The sequence below is a fragment of the Ascaphus truei genome, chromosome 21 (assembly GCF_040206685.1).
Source record: "Ascaphus truei isolate aAscTru1 chromosome 21, aAscTru1.hap1, whole genome shotgun sequence".
In the NCBI taxonomy this organism is placed as follows: domain Eukaryota; kingdom Metazoa; phylum Chordata; class Amphibia; order Anura; family Ascaphidae; genus Ascaphus; species Ascaphus truei.
Window position 1 is genome coordinate 841,333 of NC_134503.1, and position 26,314 is coordinate 867,646.

The following is a 26,314-nucleotide window of genomic DNA, read 5'->3' on the forward strand; positions in this document are numbered from 1 at the left end:
GGCAGTGCCACGGGGCAGACCACGGGGGCCGTGTCATTAACGTACCAGGCTCCTGTACGATATAGGACACCCCACAGGATCCGTCCTTCCGGTCCTCAAAAGAGATTTCTGCTTTGCTGGGACCCTCCACAGCGATGGACAGACCCCCGGCACCCGCCTCACGTGTCCAGATACTGAACTCCGCTAATAAGAGAAGAGAACATGTAACATGTAACATGCAATACACACGGGTATTCCTGAGGTGTAACTGGCACAGAGCAGCTGGTAACCTCAGGCGCTCGTTTAACAGCACGATGTGAACTTCTGTGACCTCCCCATGTCATCTTCCAGCTACTATAATCAAGGGTCTCAAGTCTTACATTGTAAGACCCCCGACTCTGCCAGCGGCCCCGTGTCTGCATCCTTGTGAAGACGCGTCCGGGAGAGCCAGGGATCTGTGGCACCAACGCCATCATACCGAGCAATAGTAGGAACACACCATAGGAATCCCCAGTGGTCATTACACCGAACGCCCACAGTATTAATACTCTGAAGAGCAGAGGTTCATACCCAAAGCATGGGGCAAGAAAACCCTGCACATGCTCACATGAAGCTGGCTCTCCCACTGCAGAGGCCAGCACGTGAATCTGTAGGCCACACCTCCAACCCACACTGGGAAGCTGTACCTGGCGTTCCAACCTCCGCCCGCTCAAGGCCAGGCCCTCCAGCCCGCACTTTGTGGGCGCCTCCTTCACCCAGGGGCCCAACGGTGAACTGGAAGGGGCTCCCCGGCACGTGCTGGCCCCTGTACTTGACGTTGACGGTGTGGACGCCCATCTCGGTGGGGACGAAGCGGATGCAGTAAGTGTTACTCTCCCCCTCCATGATCTCCGCGTCGTGAACCTTCCCCAGGGGGCTGGTGACCTGCGCCGTCATGTCGTGGATGTTGATCTCTGCAAAGAGACGCAGCTTAATATCATTCAGGAGGTCTACTGCAGGAAGCGGCTCCTTTGGGGTTTCAGTCCCCTTCATTTGCTGCCTGGCAGAACAAGGGGCTCTGTAGAGTCGACATTTTGTGCGGCCCGCAATAAGTCACAAGCGAGAGCTTTATTTTTGCGCACTACTTGCGCTTCATTTACATCAGGGGTTCTCAACTAGTTCAAGGCCCACTAACAGGTCAGGTTAAGCATATCCTGGCTCCAGTCTGTGCTGAAGCTGGGATATCCTTCACCTGACCTTGGGGGGGGTGGGGGGGGTGGGGGGGGGGGTTGGGTTCCGATTAACACCAAACCCTTGAGCAGCAGATGTTGTATACACTCGATATTGTTATTCTGCAGATTTCCTGCAAGGGCAGAGATTGTGCAGAAGCGGAAGTACCGAGGTCCCTCACGCTGGCCACCAGTGCCGCTTCCCTCCCAGACGTTTGGGGTGTTTGGTCTTACCGGGTATTTTTAGGCTCAGGTCACACTGGCTGCCGATATTTGCCACAGACGGGGCAGTGCGTCTCCGCGTGATGCTCTCCTTCATTCGCCCTTCCCCCGTAACCTTCACGGAGAAGGGACTCCCTGCAGGACACAAGAACGTTCTGAGCACTTCGGAACCACGCAGGCTTACAAAGTGCTTCTAAAAACCTAACCCCAGCCAGTGCGAGAGGGGCCTGACCCTCCCAGGTCTGGAGGGGATAGGACAGTCAACCCTCACCCATGTGGTTCCACCTGACCGGGCAGGAATCGCTGCCCCCCCTTCCCTGGTTACCTGGAACATGCTGGTCGGCAAACTTGATGTTGATGATATAATTCCCCGGCTCCGTTGGGCAGTATGTCACTTTGCAGGTCCCATCTTCCAAGTCCTCAGTGTTTATGTCAACTTTACTGGGACCCTCGATGGACAGGCTGAGACCCCCGTAACCTGCAGGTGAAGGTGGGCAGCATGGATAAGGGTGGGGTTTGAAGAGCTGACCATACACAAAAAAAACCCCACAAGGCATGACTCCCTCCAGCAATGAAAGGGTCACAGAAGCCAACGTTATTAAAATAGTGTCCCGACTGCTCACCCGCTTCTCTGGTGTCGATGATGAACTCTGCCGGCTCAAACGTCCTGCCCTCGGTCAGACCTGGGCCCGACACGACCACGCGGCTGGCGTCGCCGATCTCGGACTGGCTGATCATCACCATGATGGGGCTGCTGGGAATGTGCAGCCCGTTCTTCTTGATGTTAACTTTGTGCTCGCCCGTCTCCTTGGGCACAAATGAAATGCCTGGGGGGGGGGGCAGGGTAATTGGGTGTGCGAGGCAATGCCATCACTACAGATACAGCATGCCCATTTAGTTGCAGGAACTTTCCCAGCTAGGCATTTGCTGCCCTAACTAGTTCTAATGCTCCTACCCACAGTATAGCAGATTATGGCAACAATTCACCTGGATCACCCGTTTTTTTCCACTTTTTTGCCCAAAGAGCCATGAAGGAGAAACTTCTGTACACCTGCACCAGGTGTCACCAAGCTCAGAAGTTGGGTATCCGAGCTAAACCATCCATCCATGCCAGGTAGAGTTGCGATACCCGCTTAGGTCTTGTGGCCAAATTCCAAAGGTTAAGAGAATCCAACTGGAATCCTCAACCACTTATTCTGAACTCCCTCCCCCCCCCCCCCCCCATGTAGACCAGTCATGGCGTCTGCTTACCGATGTGCCCGTTCCGCAGTCTCTTGAGAAGGCAGGGCTCCTCCCTGCCAGAGGGAGAGGTCACAGTGGCGGTCAGCTGGCTCAAGTCTGTCTCTGTGATATTCAGGGGGATGTCAGCAGCAGACCCAACCTTTAGGTGGGACATGCGCATGGTCTCATCACCTGTAAAACCAACGACAGTTAAAAGATCTACTGCACAATGTAAATAGGACGACGTTACCGAGAACGTCAACACTACAGGTTCAGGTTTGTACACTATGAAAGCCAGGAGAAACCAATACAGGGTTAAACACTGCAGGTTTAACTAGTTGGACTCAGAAATGACCTGCAAACCGTGTTGCATTTCTCGAGGAGACATACCTGTGATTTTAGCAACAAAGGGACTGCCTGGGATGTGTTTGTTGTTGTATTTGACAAGGATGTTGTAGTCTCCAGGCAGCACAGGGAGATAGGACACTGTGCATGTCCCATCCTGGTTATCTGTACAGCCGATATCTGCTTTGGAAGGACCCTCGATAGCAAGCGACAAGCCACCTGCAGTGAAAGAGCACATTGAATGAAGCGGTTTTAGCAAGGTTATTTCCATCTCCCTCCCTGGTCCTGCCACTCACCTTCACCAGCATCCTTTGTGTTCACCGTGAAGACGGCTGGCTTATTCACAGTGCCGTGGATCAGTCCTGGACCATAGGCAGTGACGTTGCCACTGTTGACATAATCCACGTAGAACTGCAAAGGGCTTCCTACAAACCAAAACAGATCACAACGGCGAATCAGCACAGCAGCAGTATTACCACAATGTGTCACTGGCAGTGTATGGGGTGAGGGAGAACTGGGCGGCCAAGATAAAACCCAACTGAAGGATCAAAGAGAGAGAAAATTGAGCCTTAAAGGACAGAGCATAAGATTGTGCGATGGAGAAAACACTTCAGAATCAGTTTGTAAAGGAGTTGGGGCAACATTTTAACAGACGGTGCAGGTCTCCGCTTATGCATTAGTATTCCCCGGCTTAAGAGATCACCTCCCTCAATAGTCAGCCCACATTTCTGGGGCTTGCATACAGACCACCAACTGGGAGAGTTGGGGTTAATTGTGGCATTATTTTTTGTTGCGTGAGGGACAGTTACGGGATGCTCAGGAACACGTGAAGCCCCCGGTATAATTTCCAGGCAGAAACCCACCTGGGATGTGCATGCTGTCATACTTAATGTCCATCTCGTGCAGCCCAGCCTCAGTGGGAGCGTATCTCACGGTGACCGTCCCATCTTTATTATCCGTGATGTCCGGTTTAGCCACCTTCCCAGACGGCATGCGCACTTCCCCTGCAAACAGGGGTATCAATGGCGATTAGTTACCGACTTACAGGTGTGCCACCAGAACTCCCATCCCACCTCACAAGAGCCCATCAGAACTCCCATCCCACCTCACAAGAGCCCATCAGAACTCCCATCCCACCTCACAAGAGCCCATCAGAACTCCCATCCCACCTCACAAGAGCCCATCAGAACTCCCATCCCACCTCACAAGAGCCCATCAGAACTCCCATCCCACCTCACAAGAGCCCATCAGAACTCCCATCCCACCGCACAAGAGCCCATCAGAACTCCCATCCCACCGCACAAGAGCCCATCAGAACTCCCATCCCACCGCACAAGAGCCTATCAGAACTCCCATCCCACCTCACAAGAGCCCATCAGAACTCCCATCCCACCTCACAAGAGCCCATCAGAACTCCCATCCCATCTCACAAGAGCCCATCAGAACTCCCATCCCACCTCACAAGAGCCCATCAGAACTCCCATCCCACAAGAGCCCATCAGAACTCCCATCCCACCTCACAAGAGCCCATCAGAACTCCCATCCCACCTCACAAGAGCCCATCAGAACTCCCATCCCACCTCACAAGAGCCCATCAGAACTCCCATCCCACCTCACAAGAGCCCACCAGAACTCCCATCCCACCTCACAAGAGCCCATCAGAACTCCCATCCCATCTCACAAGAGCCCATCAGAACTCCCATCCCACCTCACAAGAGCCCATCAGAACTCCCATCCCACCTCACAAGAGCCCATCAGAACTCCCATCCCACCTCACAAGAGCCCATCAGAACTCCCATCCCACCTCACAAGAGCCCATCAGAACTCCCATCCCACCTCACAAGAGCAAGTCAACATTGGAAGGTCAACTGAATAAAAAAGCCAATACGGCCTTCCATTATCTCTGTGCCCACTGCTCCCCAGCAAGGTCACCATTTCCAAACCCAACCAATGCGGCCATTGCCCAGTCAGGCAGCGGTTACCTGTAATCTCCCCTTTCTTAATGGTGAAGGGAATAACCAGGTCGAAAGGTCGCAGTCCTGCCATGTCCAACCCGTTCACACCTATTAGTGGCCGGTCAGTGGCCTAAACAGGGAAATTTGGAGGAAGCACACATGAGCAGTTAGTGTTGGTCAAGAATGGAGGATGAAACAGTTGGAGGTGACATGCTTCAATGGGAAGAGTGAAGTCCAAACTTAGCTGCACGTTTCCCCTGCCTGGCACAGTACCGCTCTACCCCAGCTCACCGTCTATGCAGAGAATAGAATCCAAATCTGTTTGAATACCCATTAGTGACACCCCCCCCACCCCCACAGTGGAGCCCTGATTTAGAAAAAAGACAGTCAATTTAATAAAAGTTCTGATGGTTCTGAACCTGCAGCACAGTTTGGGCTTAGAAACGAATGTAAAACAAACATCAGATGAAAGGGAGTCTTTGCAGCTAGTTTATCCAAAAACTTGGCAAACCTGGAAAAATGAACTCTGCAAGAGACCATTAGACACGGATCACGGAACACATGAAACTGGCGAGACGAGCACAGAGAAGGTGACCTCCCTGCCACCCACCCAGCTGCGGTGACATTATGGACAACAGATGAATAACCTTATGGGAAGGAGATAGAGTTGGGAGCAAGGAGGAAAGAGAATGGGAAGATGTGAGAGACATCTGGAATGCAAGAATGGATGGACAGAGGTTGAGCCCACCCCCTCCCCAAATTTAAAGGCCATTGGAGACCGAGGGAAAACCCATCTCCAGTGCATCACAAACAGGGAAGGACGTCCCCTTGGAATTCATTGAGAGCTCGTCACCGCAGTAGCAGCCGGATTAAGTGAAGCATCAGCCAGATGTTAGGCCGAGAGACCAACAAAAAGGTGTTTTAGTCTAGTCTGAATTGCAACCATGTAAACGGGAGTGTAAGTGCTTTGCTTGTGAAGGAACATGCAGCGAGACCCGACAAGGACACAAAAGCAAGGCCCTTAAAAGCATGAGGCGTAACCCAGTAGAGGAAGCCATGTGCGTTCCATTCAACCCTTAACGTATCATTCAGCAGAGGCCCCACCAAGTGTGGCCAAGAAGACTTCCCATAACAATGGGATCGTGGGCAGTTAGTACAGACAAGCCAAGCTCTGAGCAGCAAGTAACTTCTTGTTGGAGTATTGAATTCCAGGGTTCTTTCCCGTCCCCCCAATGCCCTGGGAAGGTTCTTCTCCCCGAGTGATACAGTTACTGTTAAAGGAAGGGTACCCAGGGTTGCTGCATGCCAGTGTATGCGTAAGGAGATTCTAACTGCTGCGGAACCATCTGCTGGGACATCATTTGATCGCCGTCAAGAGCCTGCGTTGGAGGTTTAAGCACAGGTTAGTTCACGGTAACGTTACAAAGAAAGCGGCATGTTTATGGTACAACCTGTAAAGGAACGGTAGGTGGAAGGATGGCGTGTGTGCGCTAATCTAAACCAATCACAGAACTCGCAATAAAAACCAAACAGCAGAGTTTCCCTCCCACCCGGATCTAAGAGTCAGGACAAGGACAGCCCAGTAGGGAAGCTTGGACACTGGAATGGATCTGCAAACTCCTGCCAGCAGACTGTATGGGAAAGACATTAGGATGGAAGACCTGGCAGGATTTCATGACCCAAACTTACCATGACCTGGAAGGGACTGTTGGGAATATGCTCTCCTCCAAAGCGCACACAGATGACGTATTTTCCAGGCTGAGGGGCAGTGTAAAAGATGTCGAAGGTGCCATCTGGATTCTCCACGACATCAACATCCACTTCTGTGCCATCCGGGGTGCACACTGTACAGGTGACTTTACCCTTTCCTGCCGCCTTGGCATCAACCGTTATTACAGTCTTCTCTCCGATCTGGATGGTAGGACCAATGCCGGCACCTGGACAGGGTCAAAACAAGGGACCAGGACAAGGCAGCAGAGAGAAAGACAGAGGTAGCCTGGTGAATAAGGTCACAAACCCACGCTGGACCCCAGACATGCACCCAGTCCAACATTCACAGCCAGATCTGGTTCTGCAACGGGTTCAGTACTCAGGAAATGTCAATCCGGGTGGGAAAGGGATTCTCAGCCTTTCCCAAAATACGCGTTTGAACGCCAGATTTTTAGACTCACCAGGAAGAGACTCTGGTCTATTTGCTCCAGTTAACAGGAGCTAAAAACTTTAACTTCTTGTGGCACCAACAGCACAAACTGATCTTCAGACCAAGACCATTTCGCCCCCAACTCAAATCTTACAGTACGACTAATGGAGGGAATTGAGGGAGCGAACTGTACATCCATCGGTTCCTGAACACTGGAAAACTGCATTATGCATTTTCTGGACAGAAGCACTAAGATTTAGAGGCCTATACAGAGCAAGTCACTCAGCAGCACAGAGATGTGGTCACTAGCTTCTGACTGGGGTGAGGGGGAAGGTGTATCCAGCATCAACCTCTGGCTCAGAAAGAAAATAAGAATCCCCTGCCTAGGACTCCGCTTCCAGGCACTTCGGAGAGCCAGTGGAAGAGCCTTCTAAAACCGTGCCTGGTCTCCAAATATTGTGCAGCTTGTGGCAAACACAGCCGTGATTCACTGCCAAAGCACCGGCATACGCAGCTGCCATGGCAATGCCTAAGAACGTATGCTGGCTACTCTCCTGCAAGGATCAGCATCCGCTTCGGAAACCGTGTGCTTACTGGTGCAGTGTCAAGCACTGGAAGCCTTCACTAGTGTGACGGGGGTGGGGGGGGGGGGTGAGTTGTGGGGGGGGAAATTTACATTTCCTGAGGACGGAGGCCCCCGTGAGAACATTTTTGCACGTGGAGCACAAGCAGAGAAGAGCGTGAGGTGCAGAGCCAAGTGCAATTAGAAGGCAGCAGCCAAGCTTACAAGACATTTCATTACAGCGAGCCATGCAAAGCAGCACATGCATGGAAGCCTAGTAACGGGCGGCAGAGGAACACGTCCCACCCAACCCTACGTGTCTTTCCCATCCAGGGAAGTGCATTATGGAGAACGGGCTGGGATACTGGAGAAAACCAAAACCCTGTGTGCACTAGATGGTTTTTAATCTCTGGAATGGACGGGACCAGTGAGGTGTCCAAAATACAGTCTGTGTTGTAGCAATAGGCAAGTGTCTGAAGCTCAACGTATTGAGTGTAGAGTGCTGGTTAAATATCCAGCACTGGCCCTTGTATGTCAAAGGATTTAACATCTGCAGATTTGGGATCAGCCCAGCCCCAAGGGCCAGGACAATATCACTAAATTAGCTGCAATGAGTAGCAAAAGGGAAATGTTACTTCCGTGTGACAAATGGCGCCTCAATGTTTGAATAGCCACCATATTTAATTGGTTTTCATTTCAAGATCCCTTCCAAACTCCATTATACAATCACTTAGGACGAATTATGTTCTAGCAGCTCCCCTCCCCACCACAGGGATCCCCGGCTTATTACATGCCCAATACTAGTCTACAGCATATTCCAACCACCCAGAAAACTACTGCTCTATAGCTTGAAATGCATCATCACACACCCAGCCATTCACAGCCTCACTGCAACCTCACCCAGAAAGCCAGTGGGACAAGGCCGGACTGGGAATATGCATTCAGATCGTTACACTGTTGTACAGTTGGGGTGACAAGATCACTCCGAGTGCTGGCACCGAGCTAGCCATGAAGTGCCTGGGGACATAGCACCTGACAATGGGTTTAAAGCTTTAGAGACTTGACAAACCTACACAAGGTATTTGTAAGACAAAACCCATGCTGCCCTCATGATTGAATCTGTGGTGAACGCATTAGTATAAAGGCTGAACACATGTTCCCAGTCCCATGAATTCTCAGCCCACCTTACCACATACACAGCCCCTGGGCTATTCACAGCTGTTCAAAAACCAGCAAGTACTTTTCCATCCACCATTGGACGGGCCCACGGAGTGAGGTCGTACAGTACCACGGGTCATTGGGCAAGATGCCACGATACATAAAGTCTTGTGTTACAGCATTAATGGATTTAATGCTTGCAAATATAGTAATGATGTCCACCCCCCGATTACAGGTATATACACAGCTGTGAACTCCCAGACACCAACGCGTTGCAGCAGACCACACAGGCAGCAAAATGGCGGAATACCCATTTTAAGACAAACAAAAGTTCAGTTGACACCAGCAAGCAGCTTACCTAGCCCGTGACCTCCGATTGACACTGAGGTGAAAGGGCAAAGAGCAAGGAAAGGTCAAGTGAGACAAGGTGACAAAAACGTGAGGGTAAATAAAGTGCATAACAATAAACGAGATACAATGTAACATCATGACAGGTTATTCCATAAACAGTGTGCAGCGTTGGGGAGTGTGTACGTCAAGAAGCGCAGGGAGGAGGAGAGCAACGGGGCGTTCACAAGAGTCCGAAAGGCATTCCACGCGCTGCCCTACGCTGGGATCCAAGCGGGTTCAGCACTTCACATTAACGCAATACAGAGACACCTACACGCCCCACGTCGTCTGGAACAACGCGCGGCTCACAAAGTGCAAGGATTACAGTTAGTCGCCTGCATTACGTTCTATGCCACGTCTACCAGGCAGTGATCCACTACCGGCATCATTGGAGAGTCAAAGACCATCTTGGTGTTAGTACTTTGTATTTCAGAGTAAAGTTAGATCCACTGGCTAATGAACTATTTAGCTATTCTGTGTTCCTCCCCATTGGGGACCAGAACAGCACCAAGGAACGTTATGGGGAATGGTTTGGGCACAGGCTCTGCTGTAACGAACGTCCGAAACACATTAACATCCAGAGGAAGTCTGACCATCGTACAGATCAGCTTCTGACCATCGTACAGATCAGCTTCTGACCATCGTACAGATCAGCTTCTGACCATCGTACAGATCAGCTTCTGACCATCGTACAGATCAGCTTCTGACCATCGTACAGATCAGCTTCTGACCATCGTACAGATCAGCTTCTGACCATCGTACAGATCAGCTTCTGACCATCGTACAGATCAGCTTCTGACCAAGTCAAACCCCGAGAGTGGAATACCTTACACAGCGGCCGAGCAACCCCAGGATCTTACCTGTCACAGTGCACTTGCTGGCATCGCCTGTGGGCAAGGCACGAATGCGATAAGGTGAATAAGGGATCTCATCGCCCCCATACTTTATGAGGATGGTGTAGCGTCCAGTCATATCAGGCACATAGGACACCGTGTAAGTGCCATCTTGGTTGTCACGGATGGTGGCCTTCTTGGGTTTGCCCTCAGGATCCTGTAGGAGAATGCATGTTAGGTCTGGTGAGAGCGTTGTATAACAAAAAAGTGTACCAGCCAACTCTGCAGATCACACGGCACTTACCGTGATCTGGACAGCAAGCAGGCCTTCACCAGCATCCTTGGCATCAATCGTGAACTCTACTGGTAGGCTGGCTGGCACTCCTGTGGTGTTCAATCCTGGCCCACTGGCTTTCACCTTGCTGGCATCGTGAGTGGGCAAAACCTTTACTTTGAAAGGGCTGGAGGTAAAAGAAGCAGTTGGCACAGATTATTGTGCTGGTTCCAGTCACATCAGGTTCCCTTAAATGTGTAGGAGGCACACAGGACACAACTATTCCAACACAGGGCACAACTATTCCAACACAGGACACAACTATTCCAACACAGGACACAACTATTCCAACACAGGGCACAACTATTCCAACACAGGGCACAACTATTCCATCTGAGCCCTCAGGAGTTCGTGGCTTTGTGGTCAAACGGTTTGTCAGTTACCTGCGGGGAACCTCCTCATCGCCATAATGCACAGAGATGCTGTAGGGACCCTCTCTGCTTGGCACATATTTAACAGTCTGGACTCCTTCTCCATTGTCTACAATGTCCACAGGTTCTACCAAACCTGCCACGGCAAAAAAAATAAACACACAAGTCACCGATTCAGATCCCGGAAACAAGACCAATTAATACAATGGCCAACAAAATGAAGGTAATGTTAAAAACCCTTATAGGGTATTCAACCTTCTGCTCAAATTGTTTTGGGGGATGGTATTCATTTTTCTGTTCTTTGAATTTTATGATCCCATTCATAAATAATCCTTGTAATAAATTCTACACTATGTGCTGATTAATACATACAATTCAAAATGTTGATTTAACTTTAGGTGGCAACTTACCCTTGGGCCCTTGAACTTTGACCTGCAGGGGCGCCACACCAGCCTTGCTCGTGTCCACGCTGAAGGATTGCGGGACATTCGCCCTCACCAGCCCTGGACTCAAGCCCTGACCAGAACATTTCACCTTTGTGCAATCAACGACATCATGGACTGGAACCTTGAAGGGGCTCCCTGCAGAAACATGAGGCGTTAGGGGGGTGTCTGCCCTTCTGATGGGATCAATGCAGCCCAATACCTCAGACATGGTGCAAGGTATGATGGAAAACTACAGAGCAGCTACAAATTGACACAATGTGAAGGGCACGAACAGGGAAGTTTAGAGAAAAGTCACATTGATGAAAGGTGCAGTGTAGTCTTATGTGTTTGGTCTTGGAAAAGATTTGGACTGGTTGGGAAGTTATGGGAAAAGCCTCACCTGGAACTTGGTGTCCACCGTATGTGACATTCAGACTGTAGATGCCCGCCTCATAAGGGATATATTCCACAGAGCAGCTGCCATCTTTGTTATCTGTGCAGGACATCTTTGCTTCGGATGGGCCCTCAACAGCCAAACCCAAACCTCCTGTGCCAGCTCCCCTAAAAAGGGACGGTTATCAAGAGCTTGGGTTAGGACAGACTCTAAACATTGTACTATATAGTGAATGAGTCCTCCAGTGGCGTCATTGGTTTAAATCTCCCTCAAAAGTATTGGGGGACATGTCTCGATGCACATTACACAAGCCCTTTAGAGGACTAGTTCCAGCTCTAGAACACATTGTATGGCGAGTGGATATTCAGCCTCACCTAGTCTCCACTGTGAATTTGTTGGGCTTGTTGGTGGTCCCGCTCTGGATTCCAGGACCGTGAACTCTGACCCGTGTTGGGTCACACCCTTCTGTCACCGGAACCCTGAAGGGACTCTTGGGCACAGGGCTTCCATCATATGACACATCCACCGCATGGAGTCCTGCAGAGAAGGACGTTTAGTACATTCAAAATTAAGCCAATTCACCGCACCAATGTTCAGAAACCAGACCAACTTCTGCTGCCACGCGGCCTGCAACGCCCCAGTGCAACGCAAGCCCCTCTGGCAGTAAGGGTTAATAGTGCCTGGAGCATGGAGCTAAAATCAGCATATCTGCCACTCTGCGCTTCCGCATCTTTGTAAACAATATAATGTTTTGTTCCTTGTCCTCAATCTCTTCCATAACAGGTTTTTGCCCCTTTAGTTTGTTACAAAGGGTTAAGATGTTCCTATATAAAAGCATACTGTTTGGGGTGGGGGGGGGACAGAAACCCCTCCCTGCAAGCTGTCCATGGCCAACAGATTGGATTTACGAGTCATGGCATAAAGTGCATCACTCACCTTCCTCATATGGAGTGTACTCCACTTTGTAGGTACCATCCCCATTGTCCTGCACGTAGGCATCTGTGAAGTTGCCAGATGGGTTGGACACCCTGGTCTTAAGATATGGCCCTCCACTTTTGGAGAGAGCCCGAGCATCCACGTTGAATTCTGTAGTGGCTTCTCTGAAAACGCCTGCAAAGAAGCTAGAATTACAGCTCCATCCTATATCACAAAACTATCCCACGCAACTAAAAGCTTGAAGGACCCCGCTCGTTCAGACACTGACCTTTTCCCTCCACTCCTGGCCCATAGACTTTAACACCAGAAGTATCCACAGCCGGTTTCACCTGCAGTTTGCTGGGGAAGTTTGGCACCGCCTGCCCGCCATACTTAATTGTGATAGTGTAGACTCCGGGGTACAGTGGGATGTAGGTGATTGTGTAGGTTCCATCCCCATTGTCCTGGATGTGCACCTCCGCCTGCATGCCATTGTCCGATATGATTTCTATGGTTAGCTCGGCGCTGCCGGCATTGGAGCAGTCTACGTTGAACTTGCCAGATTCCCCAACCTGAGCTTGTTCCAGCCCTGGGCCAGTGCAGGTCACCTTGGAAGGGTCGAAGCGCGGCTCAATCTTGGCCTTAAAGGGAGAGCCGGGGATGTGAGAGTCAGCAAAGAGGATGTTTATGTTGTAGTCTCCGGGCTCCGTTGGCAGGTAGGACACAGAACAGGTGCTGTCCCCATTGTCCAGACATTCTATTTTGGCCTCGCAAGGACCTTCCACTGTCAGACCTAGGCCTCCCAGCCCTGCCCCTTTAGTGTCGATGGTGAAAGGGGCAGAGGAGCCAACATTGCCTCCTTTCAACCCAGGACCATAAGCCTTAACCTGCAGGACAGAGCAGACAGAGGGAGCTTAAAAAAAAGGCAACTAAACAAGGGAAAGTAAATGACACCATTGTACAGCTTAGTCACGGCTCCAAGCAGCTCAACCACCGGGTGCATGGAATGCAGAGACACAAGACTGAGCCACTGCAGCTCAACCACCGGGTGCATGGCATGTAGAGACACAAGACTGGGTCATTGCAGCTCAACCACCTGGTGCATGGCATGCAGAGACACAAGACTGGGTCACTGCAGCTCAACCACCTGGTGCATGGAATGCAGAGACACAAGACTGGGCCACTGCAGCTCAACCACCGGGTGCATGGCATGCAGAGACAAGACTGGGCCACTGCAGCTCAACCACCGGGTGCATGGCATGCAGAGACAAGACTGGGCCACTGCAGCTCAACCACCTGGTGCATGGAATGCAGAGACACAAGACTGGGCCACTGCAGCTCAACCACCGGGTGCATGGCATGCAGAGACAAGACTGGGCCACTGCAGCTCAACCACCGGGTGCATGGCATGCAGAGACACAAGACTGGGCCACTGCAGCTCAACCACTGGGTGCATGGAATGCAGAGACACAAGACTGGGTCATTGCAGCGCAGTCTTCAGGTTCCTCCAATGAGCACAGGAAGCAGTGACTGCGTATTAATGGTTTGAATAAAAGACATAGCATGTACAAGGCAATTTCAGCTTTAAAAATGGAAGCTTTGCCATTCTAGCAAGACTTGTCAAAACGTTACCCTAGAATAACTGGGCAGATTGTTTGCCCAGTGTTATTCCTGTTCAGCATCGATGTTTGCAGAGGGAGTGATGGCTACACAAGCCTTACCTTGGAGGGGTTGGTGGGAGGGACTCCTTCCACAGGGAACGGGCTGCCTGGCACAGGGACGCCATCATAAGTCACCTCCACCTCATATGGACCTTCCTCCCGGGGGATGAATTTGACGGTGCTGTTGTCAGGACTCAGTCCCGGCTCCACCTTGCAAGGAACGGACTTGCTGGATGGGCCAGTGATTTTGGATGCCACTTTGCCTTGTCCTCCAGCTCCTTTGGATTTTACCGTGAACTCCTGATCTTTACCAACCTCCACTTCTGCAGAGGACAGCGGACATCGGCTTTATGCATTGTACGCAACGCTGCTAAACATTAAATTCGCATCAACCGTAAACTCCCAGCAAACAGGGCAGCCTCATTCCAGATTGCAAAGTCATTTTAGCGTTAATTAATAAAGCTTCTCTGCCAGAAGTTCAACATTGAGACTATATAGAAAGGCCCCTTGGGGTCTGAAACGTCAGCTCCTGTTTGTCAATAACTTTGTCTGGTGCTGAAACTATTCTGGTCTTTTCTTAGACAAAATACACAGTTTATCTAGCAGACACCCTCTGTAGGACACGTCACAGTGTGCAGCATACACACACACGCGGACACGTCACTTAGTGATACACACACACACACTCTGTAGGACACGTCACTTAGTGTGTGACACACACACACAACCACTTATTGTGCAGCATATACACACTTTTTTAATCCCTGTTCTGAACTTGACATTGCAAAGACAGGAAATGTAAAATAGAGATTGGAGGAAGATGGCTAATTGGGCGCGGGTAAAGCCCACCCGGCCTTGTCCCGACTCCCAGAAAATATACAGCCCCCCACAACTCATTAAACGGAGGTGGGAGGTGAATAGCACTGAGAGCAGATTGAGCCCAAACTAGTCGCAAAACCCAAATTATGGCTTCTCTGCACCAACCCATTTACAGCTGGAAGCACTGGTAACATTACAATTCCTTTCAGCTCGGACGGAAACCAGGAGACCCCCCCCACCCCAGAGACCCCCCACCCCAGAGACACCCCCCCCCCACCCCGGAGACACCCCCCCCTCACCCCGGAGACACCCCCCCCTCACCCCGGAGACACCCCCCCCTCACCCCGGAGACACCCCCCCCTCACCCCGGAGACACCCCCCCCTCACCCCGGAGACAAGGAGACACCCCCTCACCCCGGAGACACCCCCCCCCTCACCCCGGAGACACCCTCACCCCGGAGACACCCTCACCCCGGAGACACCCTCACCCCGGAGACAAGGAGACACCCCCTCACCCCGGAGACAAGGAGACACCCCCTCACCCCGGAGACAAGGAGACACCCCCTCACCCCGGAGACAAGGAGACCCCCTCACCCCGGAGACAAGGAAACCCCCTCACCCCGGAGACACCCCCTCACCCCGGAGACACCCCCTCACCCCGGAGACACCCCCTCACCCCGGAGACAAGGAGACCCCCTCACCCCGGAGACAAGGAAACCCCCTCACCCCGGAGACAAGGAGACACCCCCTCACCCCGGAGACACCCCCCCCCTCACCCCGGAGACCCCCTCACCCCGGAGACAAGGAGACACCCCCTCACCCCGGAGACACCCCCCCCTCACCCCGGAGACAAGGAGACACCCTCACCCCGGAGACAGATAAGGAGAGTGAAATAAACTTACTGTCGCCGAGTCCAGAAACTTTAATCTTACTGAGGTCCAGAGTTGGTGCGATGCTCACAGGGAAGGGGCTCTTGGGAATATTGTCACCACCATAAGTCACATTCACGCCCAAATTACCCTGCGGGGGCGGGAAGAGTTAGAAAAAAAAAGTTATAGCGTCTCTCTCTATAACCTACTGTGCAGAAACAGGACTGGTCTCCCCATGTCTGCAGCGCTTCCTCTAACGTGCGACTTGTGTTTGCTGAACACGTGCAGGAAGATACAGGTTACAAAGTGCGGACGTGCGCGAGCGGTAACGCCCAATTCCCACCGGCCTGAACTTTAAGCAGAATAAAAACTTGCAATAAACTAAAACTAGCATTAGTGTGACGTAGGAAGCGTTATTCTGCCCGCGCTGGGGGGGCGGCGGCGTCTCACGGCTCCATCCGGCATCATCCAGGAGACGGAGACCGGGACAGTTACCAGAACCCTACAGATATGGCGGCTTATTCATTGGTGCGATCCCGTGCAGCACCGGCGTTAAACAGGCCTTTCCTCACAGGGTTAAACCTCCGCTAACGCCCGTATTTACTGAGGCCTGGTGTGGCGCAGACATGCAACCTGCCGGCGCGTTACCTGCTGCACTGGGGTGTATTTCACAGTGTAAGAGTTGTCATGGTTATCGATGATATCGAAGTCCCGCACGGCCTCGCCCTTCGCTGGACCAGTGAACTGCACGTCCAGTTTGGCCTTGCCAGCCGCCTTGCTGTTAACCGTGAAGTGGGTGGGCTTCCCGATCTCCACACCTTCAGAAACAATGAAACACGTGTGTGCCAACGTGGTGCAGGTCACACAGCGCGCGGTGCAGGTCACACAGCGCGCGGTGCAGGTCACACAGCGCGCGGTGCAGGTCACACAGCGCGCGGTGCAGGTCACACAGCGCGCGGTGCAGGTCACACAGCGCGCGGTGCAGGTCACACAGCGCCTGCGCGTGGTGCAGGTCACACAGCGCGCGGTGCAGGTCACACAGCGCGCGGTGCAGATCACACAGCGCCTGCGCGTGGTGCAGGTCACACAGCGCGTGGTGCAGATCACACAGCGCGCGGTGCAGATCACACAGCGCCTGCGCGTGGTGCAGGTCACACAGCGCGTGGTGCAGGTCACACAGCGCGTGGTGCAGGTCACACAGCGCGTGGTGCAGGTCACACAGCGCGTGGTGCAGGTCACACAGCGCGTGGTGCAGGTCACACAGCGCGTGGTGCAGGTCACACAGCGCGTGGTGCAGGTCACACAGCGCGTGGTGCAGGTCACACAGCGCGTGGTGCAGGTCACACAGCGCGTGGTGCAGGTCACACAGCGCGTGGTGCAGGTCACACAGCGCGCGGTGCAGGTCACACAGCGCGCGGTGCAGGTCACACAGCGCGCGGTGCAGGTCACACAGCGCGCGGTGCAGGTCACACAGCGCGCGGTGCAGGTCACACAGCGCGCGGTGCAGATCACACAGCGCCTGCGCGTGGTGCAGGTCACAGCGCGCGGTGCAGGTCACACAGCCCCTGCGCGCGGTGCAGGTCACACAGCGCCTGCGCGCGGTGCAGGTCACACAGCGCCTGCGCGCGGTGCAGGTCACACAGCGCCTGCGCGCGGTGCAGATCACACAGCGCCTGCGCGCGGTGCAGATCACACAGCGCCTGCGCGCGGTGCAGATCACACAGCGCCTGCGCGCGGTGCAGATCACACAGCGCCTGCGCGCGGTGCAGGTCACACAGCGCCTGCGCGCGGTGCAGATCACACAGCGCCTGCGCGTGGTGCAGGTCACACAGCGCCTGCGCGTGGTGCAGATCACACAGCGCCTGCGCGTGGTGCAGATCACACAGCGCCTGCGCGTGGTGCAGATCACACAGCGCCTGCGCGCGGTGCAGGTCACACAGCGCCTGCAGGAAGCGGCAGATCACAAAGCGCCTGCGCGTGGTGCAGATCACACAGCGCCTGCAGGAAGCGGCAGATCACAAAGCGCCTGCAGGAAGTGGCAGATCACACAGCGCCTGCAGGAAGCTGCAGATCACACAGCACCTGCAGGAAGCTGCAGATCACACAGCGCCTGCAGGAAGCGGCAGACGCCGTCACAAAAATGTCTACAAACCCTTACAGAACGGCAGATTGTATGGCATGGCTACACAGTCCTATTAGATGCGACAGCTCCAGCCATATCTACACCGTGTCCAACTTACCGCTTCGGTTGAGTCCTGGCCCATCTGCCTTTACTTTGCTTGCATCGTGCGATGGGTCAACTTTGATATGAATGGGGCTCATTGGAGTGGCCTGCAAAACAAAAAAGGGCCACGCGCTCAGAGACACGTCAATAGGGAAGCTCCTAGGTCACTGCATTCAGACTGGCCATGGGGACGATCGTTAAGCAAGGCATGTCCCCCTACAATATCAGCAATGTGCCAGGATAATACCCAATGTACCAGGAACAGAGAGGCCTAGCAGTGCGTAGGTTACCATCGTTACTATATGAACACACAGCAGGGAGTGGAGCAGTCACCTGGCCAGCGAACAGAACCATGATTGTGTAACTCCCGGCTCCGGGGGGGTTGTATTTCACAGTGAATGTGTCGTTATCGTTGCGAATGATGTCAAAGTCGATATCTGCTTCAGCCGAGCCCACAACCCCAGGTGCGCACTTTATTCCAATGCTCACGTCACCTGAGCACAGAACACGGGAGAGGAACAGGAAACAAGGTCACTGAACGTATGGCGTCTGCCGCACTCCCCAGCAGGAGCCACATAAACCACACGTTAAACTTCCGGGCCTTACTGGGGATACCCCAAATACCCCAGCAGCACGTGTGCAAAGATTGCAATGAGGTTAACCCCTTCTCTACCAGATGCCCAACACTTAATGGCTCTTGCCCATTGCAGGTAGCCTCAATGAGAATATAGAAGTCCACTCCCAAGCACAAGGTGCCTCATCTGCTCACCTTGCCCGGCATCGGCACAATCCACGGTGAAGTAGGTGGGTTCATGAGCTTTCAAACCGCTCTTTGCAACACCCGGGCCATAAACCTTCACCTTATTGGGGCGGCTGCCGGCACCAATGTTCATCTGAAGAGAGAAGGAATCGGTTAGCACAGAAAACTTACCGTACGGGGGTAAAACAGGGTAACGGGAAGTGCCGAGGCCTGAGGAACCAGCACCGTTACGTGGGGTGTTTGCACAGTAGCCGTTTATTTTGCCTAATGCGCAGGGGTAATTATGAATGCCAATAGCAATATACTTTGGTCACGGTTACACCATCTGTGACCAGTATAAAGCTCAGCTCCTAAGAACATGGTCAGTGAGCGGGGATAGTATTTTAGAAGATTCACCCCACTCGGCCCATAAAGGGGATGTTAGACCAAGAATTGTTCTGGCCCGGCACCGTAGGGAAGTGTGCGGTCTGCACATGGTAACAACCGCAGCAAAGCAGAGTGCCGCTGGGAGAGACGGTTAGACCAGTGGGAGAAGCCACCAAGCACCGACACCGGGCATCATACCACACGCACCGACACCGGGCACCATACCACACGCACCGACACCGGGCACCATACCACACGCACCGACACCGGGCACCATGCCACACGCACCGACACCGGGCACCATGCCACACGCACCGACACCGGGCACCATACCACACGCACCGACACCGGGCATCATACCACACGCACCGACATCGGGCATCATACCACACGCACCGACACCGGGCACCATGCCACACGCACCGACACCGGGCATCATACCACACGCACCGACACCGGGCACCATGCCACACGCACCGACACCGGGCACCATGCCACACGCACCGACACCGGGCATCATACCACACGCACCGACACCGGCCACCATGCCACACGCACCGACACCGGGCATCATGCCACACGCACCGACACCGGGCATCATACCACACGCACCGACATCGGGCATCATGCCACACGCACCGACACCGGGCATCATACCACACGCACCGACACCGGGCATCATACCACACGCACCGACACCGGCCACCATGCCACACGCACCGACACCGGGCACCATACCACACGCACCGACACCGGGCACCATACCACACGCACCGACACCGGGCATCATACCACACGCACCGACACCGGGCACCATGCCACACGCACCGACACCGGGCACCATGCCACACGCACCGACATCGGGCATCATACCACACGCACCGACACCGGGCACCATGCCACACGCACCGACACCGGGCATCATACCACACGCACCGACATCGGGCATCATACCACACGCACCGACACCGGGCACCATGCCACACGCACCGACACCGGGCATCATACCACACGCACCGACACCGGGCACCATGCCACACGCACCGACACCGGGCATCATACCACACGCACCGACACCGGGCACCATGCCACACGCACCGACACCGGGCACCATACCACACGCACCGACACCGGGCATCATACCACACGCACCGACACCGGGCACCATGCCACACGCACCGACACCGGGCACCATGCCACACGCACCGACACCGGGCACCATGCCACACGCACCGACACCGGGCACCATGCCACACGCACCGACACCGGGCACCATGCCACACGCACCGACACCAGGCATCATACCACACGCACCGACACCGGGCATCATGCCACACGCACCGACACCGGGCATCATGCCACACGCACCGACACCGGGCACCATACCACACGCACCGACACCGGGCACCATACCACACTCCGGCACTCACTAATGCAAGGTGCCACTGGATTGGCACGAGAGGTTTTCTAGACACCTGGTAAACCCCGGCGATAATCCAGACTTCCAATCCCCACATGTTCCTGTTCAATGATCTTAACCCTCGTTTTGAACGGGATGCAAGAAAGGGTTAAGGAGGGGCGGCTGCCTGGGACTCACCCTGAAGGGGCTGTTGGGGATGTTCACACCTCCCCAGGACACCAGGACGGTGTGTTTAAGGGGTTTCTTGGGCAGGTAGGTGCAGCTGTAAGTCCCGTTGCCATTATCCTTTGTTGTGACTTCTACAGGGGTTCCCTCGGCATCCTGCGAGGGAAAGGGCAGACGTGAGGGCGGCTTCCAAGAGGCGGTCATGTGACCAGTTAAAGGGACCGGCGGGACGCACGCACGCACCTGCATGGACACATTGAGAGGCGCTTTGCCTCCAAGTTTGGCATCAACCGTGAACTCTGCTGGTTTGTTTATGGACAGCCCGGTGTTTTCCAGTCCAGGACCGTACGCCTTCACCTGCAAAAGCCCAAGGAAAGCAGCAATTTAACCTGTTCTCTGCCAGAGTGGCCTGCAACACATTGTCAGGCAATGCCATCGGCCACACTGGCAAGGGAAGAGTTAAGTAACCTACGCTAGGAGAATGGGATCTTAATCTAGCTTTCAAATCAGATGCGGCACCACCATATTGTTACCAAACACCCTGATCTCAAGTCACCGCCCAGTTACACAGTGTAACCAGCTCCCATTACCTTCTCTCACCCAGTTACAGTGTAACCAGCTCCCATTACCTTCTCTCACCCAGTTACAGTGTAACCAGCTCCCATTACCTTCTCTCACCCAGTTACACAGTGTAACCAGCTCCCATTACCTTCTCTCACCCAGTTACACAGTGTAACCAGCTCCCATTACCTTCTCTCACCCAGTTACAGTGTAACCAGCTCCCATTACCTTCTCTCACCCAGTTACAGTGTAACCAGCTCCCATTACCTTCTCTCCCCCAGTTACACAGTGTAACCCGCTCCCATTACCTTCTCACCCAGTTACAGTGTAACCCGCTCCCATTACCTTCTCTCACCCAGTTACAGTGTAACCCGCTCCCATTCCCTTCTCTCACCCAGTTACAGTGTAACCAGCTCCCATTACCTTCTCTAACCCAGTTACACAGTGTAACCAGCTCCCATTCCCTTCTCTCACCCAGTTACAGTGTAACCAGCTCCCATTACCTTCTCTCACCCAGTTACAGTGTAACCAGCTCCCATTACCTTCTCTCACCCAGTTACAGTGTAACCCGCTCCCATTACCTTCTCTCACCCAGTTACAGTGTAACCAGCTCCCATTACCTTCTCTCACCCAGTTACAGTGTAACCAGCTCCCATTACCTTCTCTCACCCAGTTACAGTGTAACCAGCTCCCATTACCTTCTCCCCCCCAGTTACACAGTGTAACCAGCTCCCATTACCTTCTCTCACCCAGTTACACAGTGTAACCAGCTCCCATTACCTTCTCTCACCCAGTTACAGTGTAACCAGCTCCCATTACCTTCTCTCACCCAGTTACAGTGTAACCCGCTCCCATTCCCTTCTCTCACCCAGTTACAGTGTAACCTGCTCCCATTACCTTCTCCCCCCCAGTTACACAGTGTAACCAGCTCCCATTACCTTCTCTCACCCAGTTACACAGTGTAACCAGCTCCCATTACCTTCTCTCACCCAGTTACAGTGTAACCAGCTCCCATTACCTTCTCACCCAGTTACACAGTGTAACCAGCTCCCATTACCTTCTCTCACCCAGTTACACAGTGTAACCAGCTCCCATTACCTTCTCTCACCCAGTTACACAGTGTAACCAGCTCCCATTACCTTCTCACCCAGTTAGTGTAACCAGCTCCCATTACCTTCTCACCCAGTTACAGTGTAACCAGCTCCCATTACCTTCTCTCACCCAGTTACTGTGTAACCAGCTCCCATTACCTTCTCTCACCCAGTTACAGTGTAACCAGCTCCCATTACCTTCTCTCACCCAGTTACACAGTGTAACCAGCTCCCATTACCTTCTCTCACCCAGTTACAGTGTAACCAGCTCCCATTACCTTCTCACCCAGTTACACAGTGTAACCAGCTCCCATTACCTTCTCTCACCCAGTTACAGTGTAACCAGCTCCCATTCCCTTCTCTCACCCAGTTACAGTGTAACCAGCTCCCATTACCTTCTCTCACCCAGTTACAGTGTAACCCGCTCCCATTACCTTCTCTCACCCAGTTACAGTGTAACCAGCTCCCATTACCTTCTCTCACCCAGTTACAGTGTAACCCGCTCCCATTACCTTCTCTCACCCAGTTACAGTGTAACCAGCTCCCATTACCTTCTCTCACCCAGTTACAGTGTAACCAGCTCCCATTACCTTCTCTCACCCAGTTACACAGTGTAACCAGCTCCCATTACCTTCTCTCACCCAGTTACAGTGTAACCAGCTCCCATTACCTTCTCTCACCCAGTTACAGTGTAACCAGCTCCCATTCCCTTCTCTCACCCAGTTACAGTGTAACCCGCTCCCATTACCTTCTCTCACCCAGTTACAGTGTAACCAGCTCCCATTACCTTCTCTCACCCAGTTACAGTGTAACCAGCTCCCATTACCTTCTCTCACCCAGTTACAGTGTAACCCGCTCCCATTACCTTCTCTCACCCAGTTACAGTGTAACCAGCTCCCATTACCTTCTCTCACCCAGTTACAGTGTAACCCGCTCCCATTCCCTTCTCTCGCCCAGTTACAGTGTAACCCGCTCCCATTACCTTCTCTCACCCAGTTACAGTGTAACCAGCTCCCATTACCTTCTCTCGCCCAGTTACAGTGTAACCAGCTCCCATTACCTTCTCTCACCCAGTTACAGTGTAACCCGCTCCCATTACCTTCTCTCACCCAGTTACAGTGTAACCCGCTCCCATTACCTTCTCTCACCCAGTTACAGTGTAACCAGCTCCCATTACCTTCTCTCACCCAGTTGCACAGTGTAACCAGCTCCCATTACCTTCTCTCACCCAGTTACAGTGTAACCAGCTCCCACTACCTTCTCTCACCCAGTTACACAGTGTAACCAGCTCCCATTACCTTCTCTCACCCAGTTACAGTGTAACCAGCTCCCATTACCTTCTCTCACCCAGTTACAGTGTAACCAGCTCCCATTCCCTTCTCTCACCCAGTTACACAGTGTAACCAGCTCCCATTACCTTCTCTCACCCAGTTACAGTGTAACCAGCTCCCATTACCTTCTCACCCAGTTACAGTGTAACCCGCTCCCATTACCTTCTCTCACCCAGTTACAGTGTAACCAGCTCCCATTACCTTCTCACCCAGTTACAGTGTAACCCGCTCCCATTACCTTCTCTCACCCAGTTACAGTGTAACCCGCTCCCATTACCTTCTCTCACCCAGTTACACAGTGTAACCAGCTCCCATTACCTTCTCTCACCCAGTTACAGTGTAACCAGCTCCCATTACCTTCTCTCACCCAGTTACAGTGTAACCAGCTCCCATTACCTTCTCTCACCCAGTTACAGTGTAACCAGCTCCCATTACCTTCTCTCACCCAGTTACAGTGTAACCAGCTCCCATTACCTTCTCTCACCCAGTTACAGTGTAACCAGCTCCCATTACCTTCTCTCACCCAGTTACAGTGTAACCAGCTCCCATTACCTTCTCTCACCCAGTTACAGTGTAACCCGCTCCCATTACCTTCTCTCACCCAGTTACAGTGTAACCAGCTCCCATTCCCTTCTCACCCAGTTACAGTGTAACCCGCTCCCATTACCTTCTCTCACCCAGTTACAGTGTAACCAACTCCCATTACCTTCTCACCCAGTTACACAGTGTAACCAGCTCCCATTACCTTCTCTCACCCAGTTACAGTGTAACCCGCTCCCATTACCTTCTCACCCAGTTACAGTGTAACCAGCTCCCATTACCTTCTCTGACCCAGTTACAGTGTTCCCATTACCTTCTCTGGGTAGAAGTCTTTGGGTGCTGCTTTGATATCGGCCATGAAGGGGCTGAGTTTGATGTCGTCGTTGTTGCAGAGGACGTGGACGGCGTATTCACCGGCTTCCAGCGGCCAGTAACGCACGTCACATGACCCGTCTCCCTTATCATCACATTCAATCTTAGCCTGAGAGGGGCCTTCCACCGAGAACCCTGCGCAGGAGGAGGAGCTGTCAGTCCAAGCAGGGAACAGCACCCGACACGCTTTTATGTTACACCATAAATTAGTCAGACCCATTAATGCCAGACTGGTTAGAAACCCCAGGGAAAGACGAGACTAAGAGCGGTCTAATGATGTAACGTGCGGTCAAAAGAGCGAGAGGCAGGTCTGGTTTTTAAAGCAAAGTGGGTCTGAAAAGACATTAGGAAATCAGGCAGCGGATGCGGGGATTCTCGGACACGTCCTGGAGTTTCTCCTATTTTGTACAACCCAATGTTTATGGTTTAATTAGAATGCCTTCACCGACAGATTGTAGGGTACCTCTGTTTGTGAACCAATCACCATATATAGCTATAGATTGTTAGATGGTTTTCACATTTCAAGAAGAGACTTAAACATAAAAAATAAAAAGTGCATCCAAACGAGCCGTGCAGCTCGTTAAACTATTACATGAACATCAAAGGCTGGAGACCGACGAGAAGGCGACACACATCCGTCCGTCCAGCACCGATCTCACAGCACAATACTGTATTTATAGCATGTGTTACCAGGAGGCACTACACAGGGTTACCGCTCGCTCTCACGTATGTCCTGGGCACAGGGTTAAGATAGACGGACCTTGTGCATGGACACAGCTCCCACAAACAGACCATCTCCCGAAAGGGCAGATTTAGAAAACGCTCCATAGTCCTACGGACTGGCACTCACCCAATGGGCCCACGTCATCTCCGATGGCTTCCACCACGAAGTCAGCCGACTTTCCAACAACACCTCCTTCCAGCCCAGGGCCCCATGCCCGAACCTTCTGCTGCCCGCACTCTGTGCCAACCTTCACCTCAAACGGACTGAAGAAGAGGAACAGGTTTTATTAAAGTACAACGCACCTGTGGCACAACATTGCAAGCATACGAGGAGTATGGAACATGGCCTAACCTCCGGGGGATGTTCTGCCCGCCCCAAGTGATGGTAACTATATAGTTGCCAGGGGCAGTTGGGTAATATTCAAACCAGTATACTCCGTCTCCCAGGTCCTTCTGCTTCACACGTTCCTCAGCACCCTCTGCAGAAAAAACAAAGCGTGCGGTCAGTCACCTCACAGCGATGCGCTCGGACAGCACCACATAACGGACTGTCAGGCGCTCAGCGCGGGGACCAGAAACCATTGCGGTCACTGGAAGTGCAAGACATGCGCCACCGCAGCAGCAGTTACACACTGGAACCTGGCAGCAGGAGGGGGGCATTTCAATAAAGCATTGTCAGGGTCCTTTTGTGGTATTAAAGAGACCTTGAAACTTATAGGCTGGTCCCATAAATGCCATCCCCAAAAAGACAAGGGTTCGGTTTCTAGAAAGCTCCATTCAAGAAACATTCTTTTCCAGAATACAATTGTGACAGCTTATGCTATTAAAATGGCTGCCATCTACAAAGAATGGCTCATCTAGATTGGTATATATGGCTTTTCCATCCATGCCAGTCGGTGCTGCATGGTATATATGGCCTTGGCATCCATGCCAGTCTGTGCTGCATGGTATATAGGGCTT

The 26,314-nt window shown here is 52.8% G+C and overlaps 1 protein-coding gene and 1 long non-coding RNA gene across 7 annotated transcripts in view; both read right to left on the reverse strand.

The window, feature by feature from the left end:
• The window catches only part of FLNA (filamin A), a 107,287-nt gene that overhangs the window by 12,493 nt on the left and 68,480 nt on the right, over positions 1–26,314 (reverse strand). The window contains exons 11-42 of one of the 5 annotated variants that reach the window (XM_075578314.1): positions 25,707–25,833; positions 25,482–25,618; positions 24,573–24,766; positions 20,980–21,093; positions 20,749–20,892; positions 18,795–18,918; positions 18,359–18,519; positions 18,042–18,132; positions 16,450–16,619; positions 15,835–15,952; positions 14,174–14,436; positions 12,742–13,093; positions 12,474–12,647; positions 11,912–12,074; positions 11,544–11,704; positions 11,129–11,299; positions 10,731–10,854; positions 10,318–10,474; positions 10,041–10,230; positions 9,149–9,172; positions 6,620–6,867; positions 6,220–6,309; positions 4,958–5,060; positions 3,839–3,979; positions 3,272–3,400; positions 3,021–3,194; positions 2,661–2,822; positions 2,033–2,236; positions 1,735–1,887; positions 1,422–1,544; positions 666–932; positions 46–183 (exon numbers count right to left, since the gene is read on the reverse strand). In XM_075578314.1, the coding sequence (XP_075434429.1) occupies positions 46–183; positions 666–932; positions 1,422–1,544; positions 1,735–1,887; positions 2,033–2,236; positions 2,661–2,822; positions 3,021–3,194; positions 3,272–3,400; positions 3,839–3,979; positions 4,958–5,060; positions 6,220–6,309; positions 6,620–6,867; positions 9,149–9,172; positions 10,041–10,230; positions 10,318–10,474; positions 10,731–10,854; positions 11,129–11,299; positions 11,544–11,704; positions 11,912–12,074; positions 12,474–12,647; positions 12,742–13,093; positions 14,174–14,436; positions 15,835–15,952; positions 16,450–16,619; positions 18,042–18,132; positions 18,359–18,519; positions 18,795–18,918; positions 20,749–20,892; positions 20,980–21,093; positions 24,573–24,766; positions 25,482–25,618; positions 25,707–25,833 (5,091 nt within the window). Of the gene's footprint in view, positions 1–45; positions 184–665; positions 933–1,421; positions 1,545–1,734; positions 1,888–2,032; positions 2,237–2,660; positions 2,823–3,020; positions 3,195–3,271; positions 3,401–3,838; positions 3,980–4,957; positions 5,061–6,219; positions 6,310–6,619; positions 6,868–9,148; positions 9,173–10,040; positions 10,231–10,317; positions 10,475–10,730; positions 10,855–11,128; positions 11,300–11,543; positions 11,705–11,911; positions 12,075–12,473; positions 12,648–12,741; positions 13,340–14,173; positions 14,437–15,834; positions 15,953–16,449; positions 16,620–18,041; positions 18,133–18,358; positions 18,520–18,794; positions 18,919–20,748; positions 20,893–20,979; positions 21,094–24,572; positions 24,767–25,481; positions 25,619–25,706; positions 25,834–26,314 lie in introns of all 5 variants that reach the window. The other 4 variants (XM_075578310.1, XM_075578311.1, XM_075578312.1 and 1 more) reach the window with 4 other exon arrangements.
• Positions 21,997–24,081, reverse strand: LOC142471889 (uncharacterized). 2 transcript variants are annotated; one of them, XR_012789549.1, is made up of 4 exons: positions 23,845–24,081; positions 22,587–23,019; positions 22,223–22,508; positions 21,997–22,181 (listed from the first exon to the last, which is right to left on the reverse strand). It is a non-coding gene; the product is annotated as an uncharacterized LOC142471889 (long non-coding RNA). The 2 variants fall into 2 exon arrangements; XR_012789548.1 differs by lacking the exon at positions 23,845–24,081 and having other exon boundaries at positions 22,587–23,332.